Consider the following 17,855-nt stretch of genomic DNA (forward strand, 5'->3'; position numbering starts at 1 on the left):
GCCAAGGGAGGGGGAAAATGCTTTTGAGGGGGGGAACGGCGTTAAAGCAGTGGCGAGAGCAGGTCTGCTTTCGCCCTTGTGCCATGTTAGAAGAACTAAGTTGCCGTCTTCAAGCTAGAGCAGGTGTTCTTAACATGGGGGCTCACCAGTGGGTGTGAAGGAATCACACCCACACCACTCTTCCCATGCTGCAGAAGGGAAGGTGGGGCCCAGCTGAAGAAGAGAAGGATCATGTGGGAGAGAGTGGAGGCTCATTGTTTTAAGTTGGAATAAATGGGCCCAAAGGATCTCGGCACTAAAGTTTTAAACAAGGTTCGGGGTGGGGTGAAGAGAGACTTCAGCCCCTTGTCTGACAGGCTCCTAGGTGGGACCAAAGATGATGCTACCCCTCCGCTTGGGGAACAGAGAGGACATTAGCTGAGATGGGCTGGAGCAGTCACTGTTGTGGTTGTTGTTAAAGACCGAGCCGATTTGCTAAAAGACAAATACGTCCCCAGAGAGAAAAGAGCAGCCGAGAGAAAAACACGGCGTCTGCCTCCGGTGCTGCCTTTCACTGGCGAGCTCACTGCTTGCGCAACCCAGGCCCAGCCCATGGTCTCATCAGCCACTGCGAGCCCTGGCAAACTCGTAGCAGCATCAGGCTAGCTAGGGACCTGCTTTTACTGCCTTTCTGGTCACAGGCTCACAGCTACGTTGCAAAATATAATCTTGGCCAGCTAAACCAAGCTCTGATTAGACAGAAGGAAACAGGAGGGGGATAGGAAATAAGGTGGGGAAAGAAAAAACACACCCGGGAGATGAGAGGAAGGGGGTTTGACAAAGTCTGACATCCCAGGTGGTGTTTGGGATTCAGACGGAGCCAGGGGAGGTGGTGGGGCCCTCTGGGTCCCGCACTTGGTCTGGTCAGGACGACGACACACAATGGTGAACCAGCGGGTCCTGGCTGTGCCACCATGATAGTAAAGCTCACGCCTTCCCATTCACCCATCTCCTGGCCAGCAGTTGTCAGACAGCTGCTGCTTGATTTTTCTCCCACAAATGTGTTCCTTTCAGGTTCCCACACGGCCCTGATGGCAGGAGAGCCCATCCTTTCATTATTTTGTCCAGCAATGAGTCCTAATTTCCCACACACCAATTTTGCTCCACTGATTTCCAGTCCCCAGTGTCTCTTGCATATGAGCCATAACGTTAACACAGTCCTTGAGTTACATCAGTGGGCCTTTTTAATTCACTTCTCCTGGCTCCCTTTTGTACCTTTTCCATTGGCATTTATTGGTCTAGGTCAGTGGTTCTCAACCCGCGGTCCAATCAGCACACAGCTGCGGCCCATGTGACCTCAGGGCCATACAGGGACTATAGACACCGTGCGGCTGCAGCCCACAGAACACACAGAGAGCTGCAGATGCGGCCTGCAATGGGAAATGGGTTGAGAAGCAGGATCTGGGACATTTTATGACCTTTCACTTGGTTCTTGCAGTGGAGCTCACCCGTAGGGTATATTTGGAGAACCAGTTAACACAACAGGTCCAAGCAAGGCAACACGTTGAGAACCACTGGCCATGGGGAAGCGGGTTTGAACTCAACTCACGGCATGTGGGGTTGAAGCTTTGGTCAAAGGCGAAGCTTTCGTTAGTCTGACAAGCCATCATGAGTTGAACCCAGGACCCCTCCAGTGACTCAAAGGCACCTACAATGCCTGAGGAAGATGCACTGATGAGAACTCGGGGCAGCGGGTGAATCCAGCCCAGGCCAGCAGTACCTGGCAAGTGATGGCTGGTTCTTCTCTATAGCCTATGCTCACAACACATCTGTGAAATATGAAGGACTCTGCTGGGGGAACACAGGGTGTGGCTACACGGCACACTAAGCCCAGATGTGGCCTCAGGTTTGAGTCCAAGCCCCCTTCCGTCCACACACAAGTTACTGACAGCTCAGCAACACACTTAGGACCCAGGTCCTATGCTGCTACTAGGAGGGTGAGTCAGAGCCAGAGTCCTGTTGTGATTCGGGCCCAAGCCCAGCCAGTTTCCAGTGTGGATGCAGCTCAAGCCGCAGCCCGAGTCAGAAGATCGGCGTAGCACAATATGGATGCGTTAGCACAACTGTGAGACTGGGGCCCAGCACTCGTAAGGTTTACAAGTTTACAATGCAGTGTGGACGCTCAAGCGTAGGCTTGGAAACACTGAGTCCCCAAGCATTGGTCCCACAGACCTGGGTTTACAGCACAGTGTGGCCACACCTAAAGCGGTTAAAGGACTTCCACAAGGTCACACCAGGAGTCCAGAGCAGAGCAGACGTTGAGCTGAGAGTCTTCTCAACCCAGCTGCGGTGCCTTAATCCCAAGAGCACGCTCTCTGCTCCCCTTGTTTGAAATCTGTCAAGTCAAACAAACAGCAGCGCTGCGGTAATTGGCTTGACAGACCAGCATGAGCTGTTCAAGGGCCGATGCTCTCTGCTGCTAAGCCATTACCCTGGTGTCTCTAATTTAACTCCCCGGCTCCGCAGTGTGGACAGCCAGGGCTGCTGTAACATGGCACCGTGCAGTGAGGGTCTTTGGGGAGTTAGCCAAAGTGGGCGCTGTGTTTTCCCCTCTTTAGGTTTCGTTCCAAGCTGATTTAATCACTGCGCAAGTTCCCTTAGGGAAAGGAAAACCCTGCTGCCTCCAGTGATGCCTGCAATCTATAGACACAGTGAGTAGCAGCAGAAAGCAATTATCCAGTTAATGTCTGGAAGGCTTCCAAGAGGGCAGGGGAAGGGATTGATAGTGATTTCTGTGCCGGTGCATATTCCACGCTCCACCATCTATCTTCCTCTTTCCAGGTGGTGCATGGGCGTAGGACACCAGGTCTAAGTTATCGGCTGGCTGGATGAGCCAAATGGCAGCTGGAAAGGTTTCCAGAGCCATGAGGCTCTGGTCGCTGACGGCGTCTCATTGGTATTTAATACGTAATTCAACTTCAACCCGAAACGTGTGATTTATTTGCAGAACAGTAGCCCCTTGGGGCCCCAACTGAGACGGGGGCTCCTCTGTGCTATTGTAAGAGACAGTCCCGGTCTCCAAGACCTTACAGACAAAATTGACAAGATACACACCGAGTGGTGGGTGGAAAGCTCCAGGAATACAGCCAGGTCCCCCAAGTCTAGGCTTGTCCCCTACCCACTAGCACACACTGCCACTCGGTAGGACTTGTGCTGCCTGGATTTCAAGGCCAGAGGGGACAAGTACGCTCATCGTGTCATTTCAATTCTATTCCTTTTTCAGCTAGAAAATTGGTTAGTTTCCTTCGACCGCACTCAGTAGTCACGTGTTTTCTGACCGTTTTCCAACTCAAGGCTGCTCACTGAACGTTCCCGCCTGCTAGTGGTGGTTGGCTCACCTCTGGCACATGGTAATGTTTCTATTCCATGATTGGATGAGATGCGTTTTTGGCACAGGAACGTAACAAACAGCACATGTATCCATGACACTTCGGGGGTGTCCAGCTCCGAGTCTGGTCGCAGGAACTAGATCATGCCTCATCCCAACCAAGGATCCCCTCGCCATGCCAGCTTTGCTCCTGGCCAGGGACAGTGGTTCACGGGCATGTCCTTGCTAAGCAGCTGTCTCAAATCCCCCTGCCAGGAAGGCAAGCAGGCCGGATAACGTTAAATGGAAAAGCTTTATGGCATGTTGCACACAAGCCCAGGCAGACTGTGTAAAACAGACACCCCACAAGCATATCTTGATCCTTGGCATGTGTCCAGACCAGCACTGGAGATGTGTTCATTCGGCAGCCATGGCAGTTGGCCATAAAGTGGAGGAAGGAGACAAGCATTTCTGCAGCCCAGAGACAGGATCAGGTGGGACGTGACACATCTGAAGCCCTGCCCCCTTTCATTAAACTACCCAATCCCACTGTGGCCGTGACTAAGCTGAAGGATGCTCCTTCTGCGCTGCGCCGTACTTCTGAGCTCAGGTTTCCTACGCAAACTGTCACTGTGGCAGTGTTAGAAGCCCATTGCGAGCACATTTCATGTTCTAACAACCGACCCACCTTATATAAGAATAAGCTGTTAACCTGGCCCACGAGATTCTTCCCCACGGTTGTGGCGGAATCCCTGCTCTTCACATTCTCCAGGCCCGTGTTCCCACCAGGTGAGGTCCTACTCCACAAGGTCAGCATGAAAGGGTCCAGTCCTTGTGCTTTTGCTTGGAGAAGACAAAGAATCTTAAAAGTCCTCACCCACGAAACACTGCTCATCTGAGTTTCGGATCACTGAGGTTGTTTGGGCCGGGGTGGGGCTGGTCGGAGAGGGCCCCGTGCAGAAGGGTTTGCTGTGACAAGGATGTAGCCATGAGGTTCTGTTCACTCCTCTCCAACACTATGTGTTGAATTGCATCCTCATAGCAAGCCCATCCCTGTGGTATCTGACTCTGAGCAGCTGGCCACTATCCCTCAAGCAACTCACTCTCTGAATGAATCTGAAGTGAATGGCATCTCTGAAAAGGGAAACACGAGTGTCCCCACCCCATCAAATCCCTCTTTAACTCTCATTTGCTGTGATGCCAACAATAACCTTAACACACGACATAGCTGGTGTGTTGCACAACAACTGTCTGGCCTGCCGGCCTTGTGCTCACATTCTGTCTGGCTCTACCAGCTCTCTCTTGTCTTATACTTAGACCATGGGTGGGCAAACTTTTTGGCCCAAGGGCCACATCTGTGTGGGGAAATTGCATGCAGGGCCATGAATGTAGGCGCAGGTGGTTGGGGTGTGGGAGGGAGTGTGGGGTGTAGGAAGGGGCTCAGGGCAAAGGGTTGGGGTGCAGAAGGGGTGCGGAGTACAGAAGGGGGCTCAGGGCAGGAATTCGGGGTGCGGGCTCCAGCCCGGCGTTGCTTACCTTGAGCGGCTCCAGGGTGGCAGCGACGTGCAGCAGGGCTAAGGCAGGCTCCCTGCCTGCCCTGGCCCAGTGCCACTCCCAGAAGCAGCCGGCACCACGTCCCTGCGGCCCCTGGGGAAGCGGGGGGGGGGCAGAGGGCTCTGTGAGCTGCCCTTGCCTGTAGGTATCTTCCCCGAAGCTCCCATTGGCTGCAGTTCTCCGTTTCCAGCCAATGGGAGTTGCAGGGGGGCAGTGCCTGCAGGCGAGAGCAGGGTGCGGAGCCCTCTGCTCCCCCTCTCCTCCCCCTCTCCTCCAGGGGCCGCAGGGACGTGGTGCCGGCTGCTTCTGGGAGCAGCGTGGGGCTGGCAATCAAGCGGGCTGGATCCAAAGCGCTGATGGGCCAGATCTGGCCCGCGGGCCGTAGTTTGCCCACCCCTGACTTAGACTGTGAGTTCTTTAGGGCAGGGACTGCCTTTTTGTTCTGTGTTTGTCCAGCGTCTGGCACAGTGAGATCCGGGTCCATGGCTGCGGCTCCAAGGCGCCATGGTTAGCCAAGTATTAACTAATAATCTTTACCTCCAGGAAGTTGAAGGGAAGCTCCGGAGGCTGCTCTGCAGAAGCGCCTGCTGCAGCTTTCCCAAGGAAGTCGAACTTTGAACAGAAAGATTTTCAAGACATTACAAAAAATTATTTTAAAATTGGCTTTCCCCAGTATACAACAGAGAGAAAAATCTACAGCCTGTTAGCGAAAGCAGGCCCAGCACTGTGCAAACACAAATTAGCACCAAGACAAACAAACAAACAAAAAATGGAGAGTTTTACTCTAAACAAACCAAGTTCTGTTTTGTTTCAACTGAAGTTTATTATTTTCCTTTATAGATTTTTTTTGTACTTAAAAAACCCACACGTACACGTATATAGAGAGAGGCACATAAATCCTTCTGTTGCTTTCAAAACGGAACCACTGTTTCTGGTCCTTGTGCCGTGTGTCTTAAAAAACAAAAACCACCAGACAACATTTAAGAAATGAAAATTCAGATTGGGATTTTCAAAGGTGTCTATGAGGGTGAAGCACCCAACCCCCAATGGGACTGATCCCCAACTCTCCTGAATGCCTTCAAATGACCCAGCCTAAAGGGGAAATTCAGCCTTCAGATACATGCCCACAAACCCTATGGCTTTTAGAGCGAGTTCAATCTGCACAGCTGAAGGCAGAATGCACCCTTATGAGACAGATTCTGCTCTCAGTCAGCAATGGTGTAAACTTGGAGTTAGCTCCCCAAAAGTCAACGGAATCAATCTGGAGCCACCCACTGGGGGAAAGTGGAGTTAATTCCAGATTTGCAACTGGGCTCAGAATCCAGCCCGAAGCGTTTAAACATGCATCATGGAAGATCATGAAAAATAAAGTACAATTGCAGCAGCAGAAAGAGAAAAAGACACCGTGTGGCTTGCGACAAGAGATGGCTCCTGAATCTCAGGAAGGCAACAAATGCCTGGTTTTTGGACCTACTCCGGAGACTAAACACAAACTAAACAGCCAAAGCACATGATGCTACAGCACCCCACCCGGTGTCTTTACCGACCCCAGCACTGGGGGCTGCAGAAAACAGCAGCTGTTCCGTTTTTAAAAGGCAGCTGTAGAAACTTTGGACACCACCACATGCGACGATGAGATCACTAGAGAGAAGGAAAAAATAACCAACATTTAAGGATAAGAAATAATATTCTGATAGGCGAGATGCCCAGTAGGTAACACTTGCTCAGGAGGTCGGGCATGCACTTGTATGCCAGCATGTACAGCCCCGTGCACGCACACACACAGAGTTTAGTTTTAAGGCTGAAAAGAGGACGAGAACCCTGGCCCAATCCGTGACGGCCCTGGCTTTGCTCTCAGCTCGGAGCTGGAGTCATTAAATCACCACCTGCTCTTTACACTAGTGGCCTACGGTTTGATTTGATATTAGGGGAAGGGGGGAAGCGCAGCACCCAGACCTCACAAGACAAACTCCATTGGTGACCACAAAACTAGAGCGTTCAGAATCCTGCAGCCAGTGAACTATTTGTTTTTCTTACATTTCAAGCTTAAATTTAAAACCTAAAAGGAGACAGCAGTCCGCAGCGGCTAGTCGAACCCCTGCCACTCGCTCTGCTCCGAATCGTACTCCAGCTCCGCCGCGACGCACCGGACCCCCTCCAGCAGCATGGGTGTGCCGTGGTGGCGATCTGCAAGACAGAATGGCCTCTGCTCACACAGCAATACAGGGACGGAGATCACCGGCTGCTCACTGATACCCGGCTACGCTAGCTTAGGCATGGATCGTGGAAATACCCTCTCTTCCCAGGAGGGAGGGATATCGATCCTTCCAGTGAGACCGCAGCTGGTATCGTTCACAAGCACCTTTCTGTCGCTTTCTGGACAAGGAGTTTCTTATTATTTGTAAATCAATAGGGCCTAGAAGTTGGGCCCCGGGGTGCTGTGCACTTTACCTAGCAAGAGACAGTCCATGCCCCCAAATGCTTACAGTTTAAAGAGACAAAATGTGGGAGGGGAAGGAGCGGCTCGCCCATAGTCACACAGGAGGGAACAGAACCCAGGTGTCCTGCCTTCTAAGTCCAGCGTCCTCCATGCCGGTGTAACTCCGGCCTGCTGGGTGTGGCGCTCTGTCGCCCTCTAGTGGCCGCTAGATCAGCTAGAGCAGGGGTCGGCAACCTGTCTGAATGCATCCGATGAAGTGAGCTGTAGCTCACCAAAGCTCATGCTCAAATAAATTGGTTAGTCTCTAAGGTGCCACAGGTCCTCCTGTTCTTTCAGAAGCGGGGTGCCGAGTCCTCGTTTATTCACTCTAATTTAAGGTTTTGCATGCCAGTGATACATTTTAATGTTTTTCGAAGGTCTCTTTCTATAAGTCTTTAATATAGAACTGAACGATTGTCGTATGTAAAGTAAATAAGGTTTTTAAAACGTTTAAGAAGCTTCATTTAAAATTAAATTAAAATGCAGAGCCCCCCAGACCAGTGGCCAGGACCCGGACAGCGTGAGTGCTCGTATGCGGCCGTTGGCACGCGGGCCATAGGTTGCCTACCCTCTGCTACAGCAGTGCCTAAGAGCCACCTGTCTTTTAGCTCATGCAGTAGAGGTTCACACACAAAGCTTTAGATCTCCCAGGTTTGATCCCACCCGCCGCCGCCGGGTTTGTTGGCGTTACACTGGCACCTGCGAAACTGAGCAAGTGAAACCTGATTCATGGGGAGAGTGTGGTTTTTATTGAGACGGTTTCAAACCGTTTTTATTAACGCCTGTTTAATGCAATCCGGCCCTGACTCAGGATGGCCCTTCAGGATGGGTTATAATTTTAAGCCCATGCGTAGTTCCACTGAAGCCAATGAGGCTTACTCACATGCTTAGAGGTAGGCACATGCCTACGTCCCTGCCTGAATCAGGGCATAGGTGGGTGGCAAGATCTCCGGTGGAGATTGTGGCATACAGCCTTTCATTTAGCAGCTCCTACTTCACATCTGAATCATCCCAAGATTTCTCCATCCATAAGGATGGTTAGAAATACCAGGAATGTCAAACCTTACAAACAAAACAATCACAATACACGTTCCCAGACGTTCCTTGTACAAAAGGGTACAAATACCATATTCTGCAATGCCACAAGTTCAGTGACAGGGAGTATTTTAGGAGATTCTCATCTTTCACACAGATTTTTCCCTATTAAAATTTCCAGTTAACAAAACTGACAAAGATCACATCCTCTCACTTCCCTTATTGCAAATTAATATTAAATTGCAAGCTTTCTGTCGTTTTCCAGGTCAAGAAAAAAAATGGAAAGATACCACACCTGCAGAGTCTGCATGGCTTTCTGATCAATTAATTATACTGAATGTAACTTCACTGTCAAAGAACACCAGTGATGAGTGAGGGTGAAATGAGTAATAATGTATATAGAAGCAGAGGTGAATAAAGAGTTGTGTGTGAAATAGGGGAGAGATCATCTTTGATCATTAAATCTGATCGATTCTTCTGAATTCTGAGACATAGACAGGAACTTAACAGCAGAGAAATTACTGTTGATCCACAGGATATTATCCATTTCTACTCCGCGCTGATTGGGCCTCAACTGGAGTATTGTGTCCCGTTCTGGGCACCGCATTTCAGGAAAGATGTGGACAAACTGGAGAAAGTCCAGAGAAGAGCAAAACATGATCTATGAAGGAATGTAGTGGGGCGGCTGCCCCACTCCTGCAGAACAGGGGTTAAAAGCACCCAAGCTAGGCTGATTGAGCTGGCCACAGCTGGGCTGCTTCCCCAATCAGGGCCCGGCTGGCCCTGATAAGAGGGCTGGGGGCCAGGAGCTGAAGGAGTCTCACTCTAGCCCTGGAGTGGGAAGGGCCTGGCTGCCTGGGAGCAAGGTATCGGAAGCAGAGCAGAGCAGAGCAGTGCTGGGGAAGGGTGAAGGGAGCTGGGGAGCTCCAGCCTGGTAAAACCCCAGGCTGAAGCCTTGTTGAAGGCCTCCAGAGGTACTGGGGCTGCAGAGGAGCAGCCTGGGAATAGGCAAAGGCAGCAGGTCCTAACCCCTTGCCAATGATGAGTGGCCATTACAGACTGCAGTTTGCCCCAGTGAGAGGGGCTAGATGATGACTGGCAGTAGCCACTGAGGCAAGGTGGGTTTAGAGGGCTGGGGGTTCCCCTTGGAGGGGAAACTCAGAGTGTGGGGGGTACTGCTGGGGCAGAACCCCGAGGTAAAGGGGCACCGGGGTCCAGGAGGGACATGGGGCCTGAGGCAGATGAGGCACTGGCCAGCAGAGGGCACTCCGGAGCTGAAGTTGAGCTAATTCTCAAGACGACCAGCAGGAGGCACCGTGCTGGTGAGTCATCATCTCACTACAGGAAAGATTGAAAAAAATGGATTTGTTTAGTCTGGAGAGGAGAAGACTGAGAGGGGAGATGAGAACAGTTTTCAAGTACATAAAAGGTTGTTACAAGGAGGAGGAAGAAAAATTGTTCTCCTTAACCTCTGAGGCTAGGACAAGAGGCAATGGGATTAAATTGCAGCAAGGGAGGTTTAGGTTGGACATTAGGAAAAACTTCCTGTCAGGGTGGTGAAGCACTGGAATAAATTGCCCAGGAGGTTGTGGAATCTCCATCGTTGGAAGTTTTAAAGAGCAGGATGGACAAAAACTTAACAGGGATGGTCCAGTTATTACGTAGTCCTGTCTTGAGTGCAGGGGACCGGACAAGATGACCTTGTGAGGTCCCTTCCAGTCCTACACATCTATGATTCAAAGAAGCCAATTAAAAAGCTAATTACATTACCGGAAGGAGAGATATAGAGAGAGGTAACAAAGTACTGTTAAATCCCTATTCTAATAAATATTTCCAATTAGCCAACAAAAAAATAATTATACAGAATCCCACATTTGCTCATAACTTACTATGCTCTGTGAGAGAGGATGGATCAAGGTTCACTCAGCTCACAACTATTTAGGATTTTGCTTAAAGGATCTATTATGTGGAAAATGGGGTGGGCAGCAAGATGGCAAAAATCACCAATGACACTATTATTTAGACTCACAGATTCCAAAGCAGAGGGGACCATTGTGATCATTTAGACAGACCTGCCCCAAAATTATTCCTAGAGCAGAGTTTTTAGAAAAGAATTCCAACCTGATTTAAAAATTGCAAGTGATGGAGAATCCACCATGACCCTTGGGAAATTGTTCTGGTGGTTAATGACTTGCACCATTGAAACTTCATGCCTTATTTAAGGCAACAGTGCAGAGAGAACTAAGGACCGAACCAGGCCAGGCGAAATGCAATGGACGATCAAATGCAAAGCTGATAAATGCAAGGCAACGTGCACTGGAAGGAATAATCTGAATGCACTGAAATCAGTTGCATTAACTCAGCGAAAGGACCTTGGTGTCAATGTGGACAGCTGAATGATTACAGCTGTGCAAACAATGACTACAGTGAACCTCCGAGTTACGAACTGACCATCAACCACACCCCTCATTTGGAACCTGACGTACACAATCAGGCAGCAGCAGAGACAAAAACTCCAATACTGTGCAGCACAGTACTGTGTTAAACAAACTTCTACAAAAATAGAGGGAAAGTTAAAAAAAAGATTTGACAAGATAAGGCAACTGTTTCTGTGCTTGTTTCATTTAAATTAAGATGGTTAAAAGCAGCATTTTGCTTCTGCGTAGTAAAGTTTCAAAGCTGTCTTAAGTCAATGTTCAGTTGTAAACTTTTGAAAGAACCACCATAACTAGGGCCCTACCAAATTCATGGCTGTGAAAAACACATCATGGACTGTGAAATCTGGTCTTTTGTGTGTGCTTTTAACCTATCCTACACAGATTTCACGGGGGAGACCAGGGTTTCTCAAATTGGGGGTCTTGACCCAAAAGAAGGTCGTGGGGGGGTGCCGCAATCTTATTGTAGTGGGGTCGCAGTATTGCCACCCTGACTTCTGCGCTGCCTTCAGAGCTGGGTGGCCGGAGAGCGGCAACTGCAAGCCAGGCACCCAGCTCGGAAGGCAGCACCCCGCCAGCAGCAGAGCAGAAATCAGGGTGGCAATACCGTACCGTGCCTCCCTTACTTCTGCACTGCTGCCTTCAGCGTTGGGCCAGGACCCTTACCGTTACAACGCTGTGACATTTCAGACTGAAATATCTGAAATCAGGACATTTACAATTTTTAAAATTCTATGACTGTGCAATTGACCAAAATGGACTGTGAATTTGGTAGGGTCCTACTCATAACGTTTTGTTCAGAGTTACGAACAAGCTCCGTTCTCGAGGCTGTTTCAATTCACTGGTAAATTTTTAAAAGTCCAAAAAATGAGTTTCAGATGGAACAAATTGTTTCATTTCAATTTCAACCAATTTAACATTTTCAATGTTTATAACAAGAAAAAGTCATTTAAACACACACACACACACACACACCCCTCCACCAAATGAATTTGGCAAAACTGAAGTGAATTCACAAAACATTTCAGTGTCACCAAATCTGCATTTTTTTCACTGGAAAAAAGTTTTGTCCTAAAAGTTTTGCCCAGCTCTGCTGATGGAGGTGCAGCAATGGTCAGAATGGCGTTCCAGCTCCACTCCGTCCCCTGTGCCCCTCTCACCGCAGTGTGGAGGTGGGGTTAGAGGGCCAGGCTCGCAGGGAGACACTGCATTTTAGGACTGCACCTCTGGTTACACAAGTCAGTGGGTTACTGCATGCATTTGTCATCGCCCTCTCTCAAAGGGCAGAAGAGGATTCAGAGACAGGCAAAAAAGCAATTAGCGACCTGGAGAGATTTCCTTACGACGAGAGATTACAGTGCGACTGTGTAGCTTAGAGGGAAGATGGCTAAGAGGGGACATGATAGAGAAGGACACAGAATAACGGATGGCCCAAAGGAAGTAACCATCCCGCGTTACATTAATGAGGATGTAAATTCTCCTGCTTTGGGCATAAGCCAAACGCTGTCCAATGGGCCACGTCTTCTCTTGGGGGTGTTGTTACCGCAAGTTAGCTAGAACAAAACCTTTTTTTCCTATTGAACACACAGACAGCCATGGGGGTTAGGAAGAAATTTCTTCCTTAACTGCTCACCAGAGGGTGTTCAGCACCTTCCTCTGCACAGGTGTGACCTGCCACCTTTGGAGAGAGAATATGGGTGGAGAACTGGTCTGAACTGGGGTAATTCCAACACCCCCTGCATTGCTCAGGCAGCCAGGCATCTCCCCCTGTTAAATGTACAATAAAAAGGGACACACCTGTAACCCCAGTCTATAGGACCCTCTCCTTATCTGCTTTGCTATCTAGGGCCTGGTCCACATGGCAGAACTAGGTCAACATAAGGCAGCTTACGTGGACCTAACTATGTAAGTGCCTCCATTACAATGTCGGTCCCACCAATGTACCTCGCCCACTAAACCGCGAGCAGCCCCACCTCCGCGAGAGGCAGAGACAGCGCGTTGGTCGATGGAGACACTGTGTTACCTACACTGCCTGTTGGCCGTCAGACCTGCATGGGGCTCACAGCCTGGAGCCCCACTGCCAGACACAGCCCACAGCCCCGCTGCCACCTCCCGGTGAGGGACTGGGGTGAGGGAAGGAGACCCTGAGCCCAGCCACTGCCCAGGCTCAGGGTCTCCTCCCACACCCTCAATCCCTCACTGGGAGGTGGCTGGGCTCTTCTTCCCTCCCTGCCCCCAGTCCCTCACTGGGAGGTGGCAGCAGGGCTCAAGCTGACAGCCCGGTGTGGGGCTCTCAGTGGGAGCTCCCCCACCACTCCTAGGGGCAGACAGCCCAAGCTGTGATGCCATCACTGGGCTGAGTTTCACAGCAGGGAGCCCATCAGCAGTGGAAATGACATTCTTGTCAGTTTCATGGCTGCTATTATGGTCTCCAGCTGTCAGCCCAGGAGCTCCAGCTGTGAGCCCCACCTGGGCTGACAGCCAGAGCCAGAGACAAAATATGAAACAAGGGCAGCCATGAAACTGACAAGAATGTCAATTTCACTGCTGGTCAGCTTCCTGTTGTGGAACTGAGCCCACCACCTGGCTCTCAGCTGGGACTGTCAGCCCCAGGGTGTGGGAAAGAGGTTCCAGCTATGAGCCCTGCGTGGCTGCCAGTGCCCCATAATGCCCCACTTCAGTCAGTGCAAGTGCTCCTGGTGAGGATGTGCACCACCACCAGAAGTAGTGCAGTGTGACACCAACAGCCAATTTAATTACTGCATTCGTTGTAGGTCAACTGAAGTCACCCTAATTCTGTAGTGTAGACAAGCCCTAGGACTCACAGGCTTATGGCTTAAAATGGGAGGTGGTCAAACTGTGACCCCCAAGAGCCAGGCAGGCAGAGGCCATGGTGATGGGTGCGGCATAAGAACCTTCATAGAACAGATCTTGGCAGGAACAGGCGAGTTGTACATCCTTCACATGCCAAGGTGCCTAAAATCATCATGTTTAAACAGAGAATGAAAACAGCTGGTTGGTTTGGATTGCTGGCAGACCAGTGGGGAAGCACCAGCCTGAGACTGGCAAGGATCCTGTTCTGTTCGTGGCATATGCATAGAGAAGTTAGATAAAACACGGAAAATACTCTTGCTGGAAGCTTGCAATGTAACACTGCTTTATTTCTTAAAATCCAGCACCTTAACACATGCAATAACCAACATCAGAGAGACACAAGTCAGGCTGCTCCCTAAAATAGAGACATATGACTAACCCCCTTGCTTTGGGCTGGCTCTTTGCAGATTGAATCTTGAAGACCCAGAATGCAGGCTTCCCCACAGAAACACCTAGTCTGCAAGCAGGACCAGGAAACCCCTTATTCAGAAAGTAATAGCTGGTAATCTCAGTACAACACAAACCCTTCATTTGCTGCATGGTCACTTCCAAGGGAACTGGGGCTGCATTTTAGCACATGGGGTGGAGGGAATTCAAGTTGATTCCTCATGCTGCAGCAGGGCAGCCAGATTGAAAAGGCAACAAGTCTGAAACGACTCCGTGATGGGTAACGGTCTCCAATACACTGGAGAGCAAGCAGAAACTAGACTGTAACCCACATCCCTGAGCTTAACACGCTCCTGGCCCCACGATTCTGGGGAAGTTCTGATCAAACGAGGAGCTGTGCAGCTTCGTCCCTTCTATTAATGTCCTTTGTAGAAATAATTATAATCTGGCCTTGGAGACCGAAGGGCTGATTTCTTCCTGTGCATACGAACTGCACGCACAAAACGTAATCTGCACATGCAATTCTCGCAACTGCCCAAACTCAGTAGCAATGCGTGCACACAGGTTGCTACACCGCTAGCAGGCTGTCTGCATGTGCGATTGAGGGCCAGTGTGGACACTGGAGCACAGCGCAGGAGACCTGGGCTGCACGCACACATTAGGCATGCAATTGAGCATGCATTTTTGCACATGCTTATTTGAACAAACAGACAAACAGGCCCTTATTCCCCAAACAACCTGATTGGGTTGGCCAACTCAGCCTCTCATGGGGCACCGACTCCCAGCACACACTGGCTAATTCCATCCCCATCTCACATTTAGACAGGGTGGATAAAAACCAGTGATTTGGGGGGTGGGGGGGAAATCAGGGTTTTTTGCTTTAAATTGGATATTTTTTATGTTATTTAAATTATAAAAAGTTTTTCTTTTTAAAAATCAACCTATTTAAAAAGAAATCTGAATTTAACACAAAATATGTCAAGGGCCTAAGTTTATTGTAATCTCTTAACATATTTAACTACAAAATATAAATGCTGAATCCACGAGCCTCTATCAAAAACTGTGAGTTAAAGGTTGCTTCTCTATATAAAGAATCAGGGGAAAACATCTTACTTTTCAGGTCAAGCTCTATAAATATGGCACAATAGCTTAAGTACTGCAGTCAGGGCTTGTTTTGTTTAGTAACAATAAATTTTATAGGCTGCCCTGTGTTTAATTAAAGTCCAATTACCACCCCAATGCAGCTTGACAGAAATCGTGGCCAATAAGTTAATTATCTAGTAAATAAGCAACATGTCATTCACCATTTTCTAGCATACTAAAAGTGTACAATGAATGAATATGAATCTGAAAATATCAGGCTACATACAGGAATTGCTTAAATAGAATTATATAGTTACAGTGCACCCCCCTAGGGAGCAAAAAGAGATACCAGCCTAGAGTAAAGACTCTCCTTAGTTGTAAATGAAGATGTTTTAATGGTTGTATCAAGCAAGGCGAATGTACCTTTCTTTAGAAAATAACTGAAGCACCAATACATAATGACAGGTTTCAGAGGAGTAGCCGTGTTAGTCTGTGTTCGCAAAAAGAACAGGAGGACTTGTGGCACCTTAGAGACGAACACATTTATTTGAGCATAAGCTTTCGTGAGCTACAGCTCACTTCGCTCATTAAAGCTTATGCTCTAATAAATGTGTTCGTCTCTAAGGTGCCACAAGTCCTCCTTTTCTTTTTGAAGTACTAATGGAAAAGTTGATTAAAATTGATTATTTAAATCAAGGCTCTCTCATTGGTGATTTAAAGTGCCTGGATTTAAATCAGACCCCCCTACATTTAGAATACACCCAAAAAAGTAAAATTATCCCTCGGACGACTTGCTTGTCTCCTGGGCCTGAGGACTTTGGGGGCTGTCCCATTTCCTAGTCCAGCCACTAGGGGTGCTGTTCTAGGAGGAAAGGTCCATTTTTGACCTTCAGAAGGTGAAACTGGTCAGCAGACAGGTTGGTTTGGGTTAGGTCCATCTCTGTGCTTCTGGAAACCTTCCCACACACCCCACAATTCTCTGCTCCCCACACCATCCTCCGTCCCAACTGTGCCAGGAGTCGCAGGGCAGCCAGTCACTTCCCTGCAGCAAAATCAGCTGCAAAATGCTGCAGGACTCCAGTTTTCCTGGGGCTTTTACTGAAGTTTTGAAGTTTTATTAAAAAACACATTTCATTGGATCTGCCGCTCAATCTTTGCTCCCATCTGCCGAGCGAGGGGGCAGGCTGCTCTGCATATCACTGCTAATGGCCCCCTCATCTCACTTCGGCTTCATCTCCAGTTCATTAACTCCATTCGCACGCCGGCACCAGAGAAAACAAATTTCCTGCACAGTGTGATGTTAACATAGGCAGGATATTAATTCGAGGGCTGATGCTTGTAAAGGATGGCTCCAGATTGGACCTTCTGCAAGGGAACCTCCAACCTGCCTCCTTAGAATCATCCAGCTCTGATTCCACAAAGCATGTACTTAACTTTGAGCATGCGCTTAAGTCCTTTGCTGAATCAGGGCCATGGTCTCCTTGTGCAATGCGCTTTAAAGCCACTAGCCTGGGAGAGGAGACACCAGGACACCAGGTTCCTTGGGGACCTTGGACCAGTGCCTTGGGGCCCGATCTCATTGACACTGAAGCAAAGGGAGTCACTGCAGCTGATGTAATTTGGAGCAGAGCCTGGCCTAGCTGGGATAGAGGCTTGGGCAAAGACCCTGCCGGTCTCCCTCCACAGCCTTATTTTCTCCTTCAGGAGCCCTCCCTAGCGGCCAGCGTATTTGCCACAGGGACCCCCAAACCAGAACCACCTTGCCATCGCTTCCCAGGCCCCACAGCAGCATAGCTCCCCCATGCTGCCACCCAACCCTGTCCCATGGGTCAGCGGGGGCTCCAGCATGCGGGCAAGACCCAGCATTCAGTGAAGGCAGCAGGCTCAGTGTAATCTTACTTGGGGAATCCCCTGACCCCAGCCCTTCACAGTTACTGCGGGGGCTCGAGGAATAGTTCCCATGGGATGGGGAAAGAAAGTCAGCACTCCTCTGCCCCACTGCAAAGCCAGATTTGGGTTCCCAGGCAACCAGCATTTTGCATTTTGGAGGCTGCACTCCACTAACTGAATTCATCTTTGCAAATTCCACGGGCTGCTAACGAACCCGTAGAAGAGCCGCATCCTGCGTGCGTGACACCGGCAGGGAGGTTACTACCCCCACCTGACAGGCAGCCCCGTCACTTGCCGTTCGGCAAGTCCAGGGGCAAGAACGCTGCCAAGGGTCTACCGTGTCTCATAGCCTCAGCGGAGCCGGGGAGCTGGAGCCCAGCCGCTTGCGCCCCGTTGGCCTCGGATGATGCCCTGATCCCAGCAAAGGCACCGCCAGAGAGAGGGGATCCCAGGTTTCCCCCAGCTAGCAGCCTTGGGGCTACTGAACGGGATCCAGCTCTCTGAATATAGGGGGAGGTGTCCAGCAGTGGTTACAGACCCTCAGAAGCTCACACGGAGTTTCGCAGGAGCAGCAGACGCAGAGGATGTGACAAGCAGCATCGGGCCCATTAATAGGATGTGTCCAAAGCTGGGTAATTATTCAGAGGGAAAGGAGAGATTACACAGAATCCGCTCCAAAGCCGCCCTCTGCATATCGTAATGTGTTTAAGGAGAAAGCCATCTCTAACTAAACCAGGGAGAGAGCGAAAGATGAATCCTCCACAGAGCCAGC

General features: G+C 49.7%; 1 protein-coding gene across 6 annotated transcripts in view; it reads right to left on the bottom strand.

The window, feature by feature from the left end:
* Positions 1–5,692: 5,692 nt before the first annotated feature.
* ADISSP (adipose secreted signaling protein) overlaps positions 5,693–17,855 on the bottom strand; it is a 144,635-nt gene continuing 132,472 nt past the window's right edge. For 3 of the 6 annotated variants that reach the window (XM_084626483.1, XM_084626481.1, XM_084626482.1), the window contains one exon: positions 5,697–7,087. In XM_084626483.1, the coding sequence (XP_084482609.1) occupies positions 6,987–7,087 (101 nt within the window). In that variant the 3' untranslated portion in view covers positions 5,697–6,986. Of the gene's footprint in view, positions 7,088–17,855 lie in introns of all 6 variants that reach the window. The other 3 variants (XM_084626480.1, XM_084626484.1, XM_084626479.1) reach the window with 3 other exon arrangements.

This window comes from Lepidochelys olivacea, assembly GCF_965140295.1.
Source record: "Lepidochelys olivacea isolate rLepOli2 genome assembly, chromosome: 4".
Classification (NCBI taxonomy): Eukaryota; Metazoa; Chordata; order Testudines; family Cheloniidae; genus Lepidochelys; species Lepidochelys olivacea.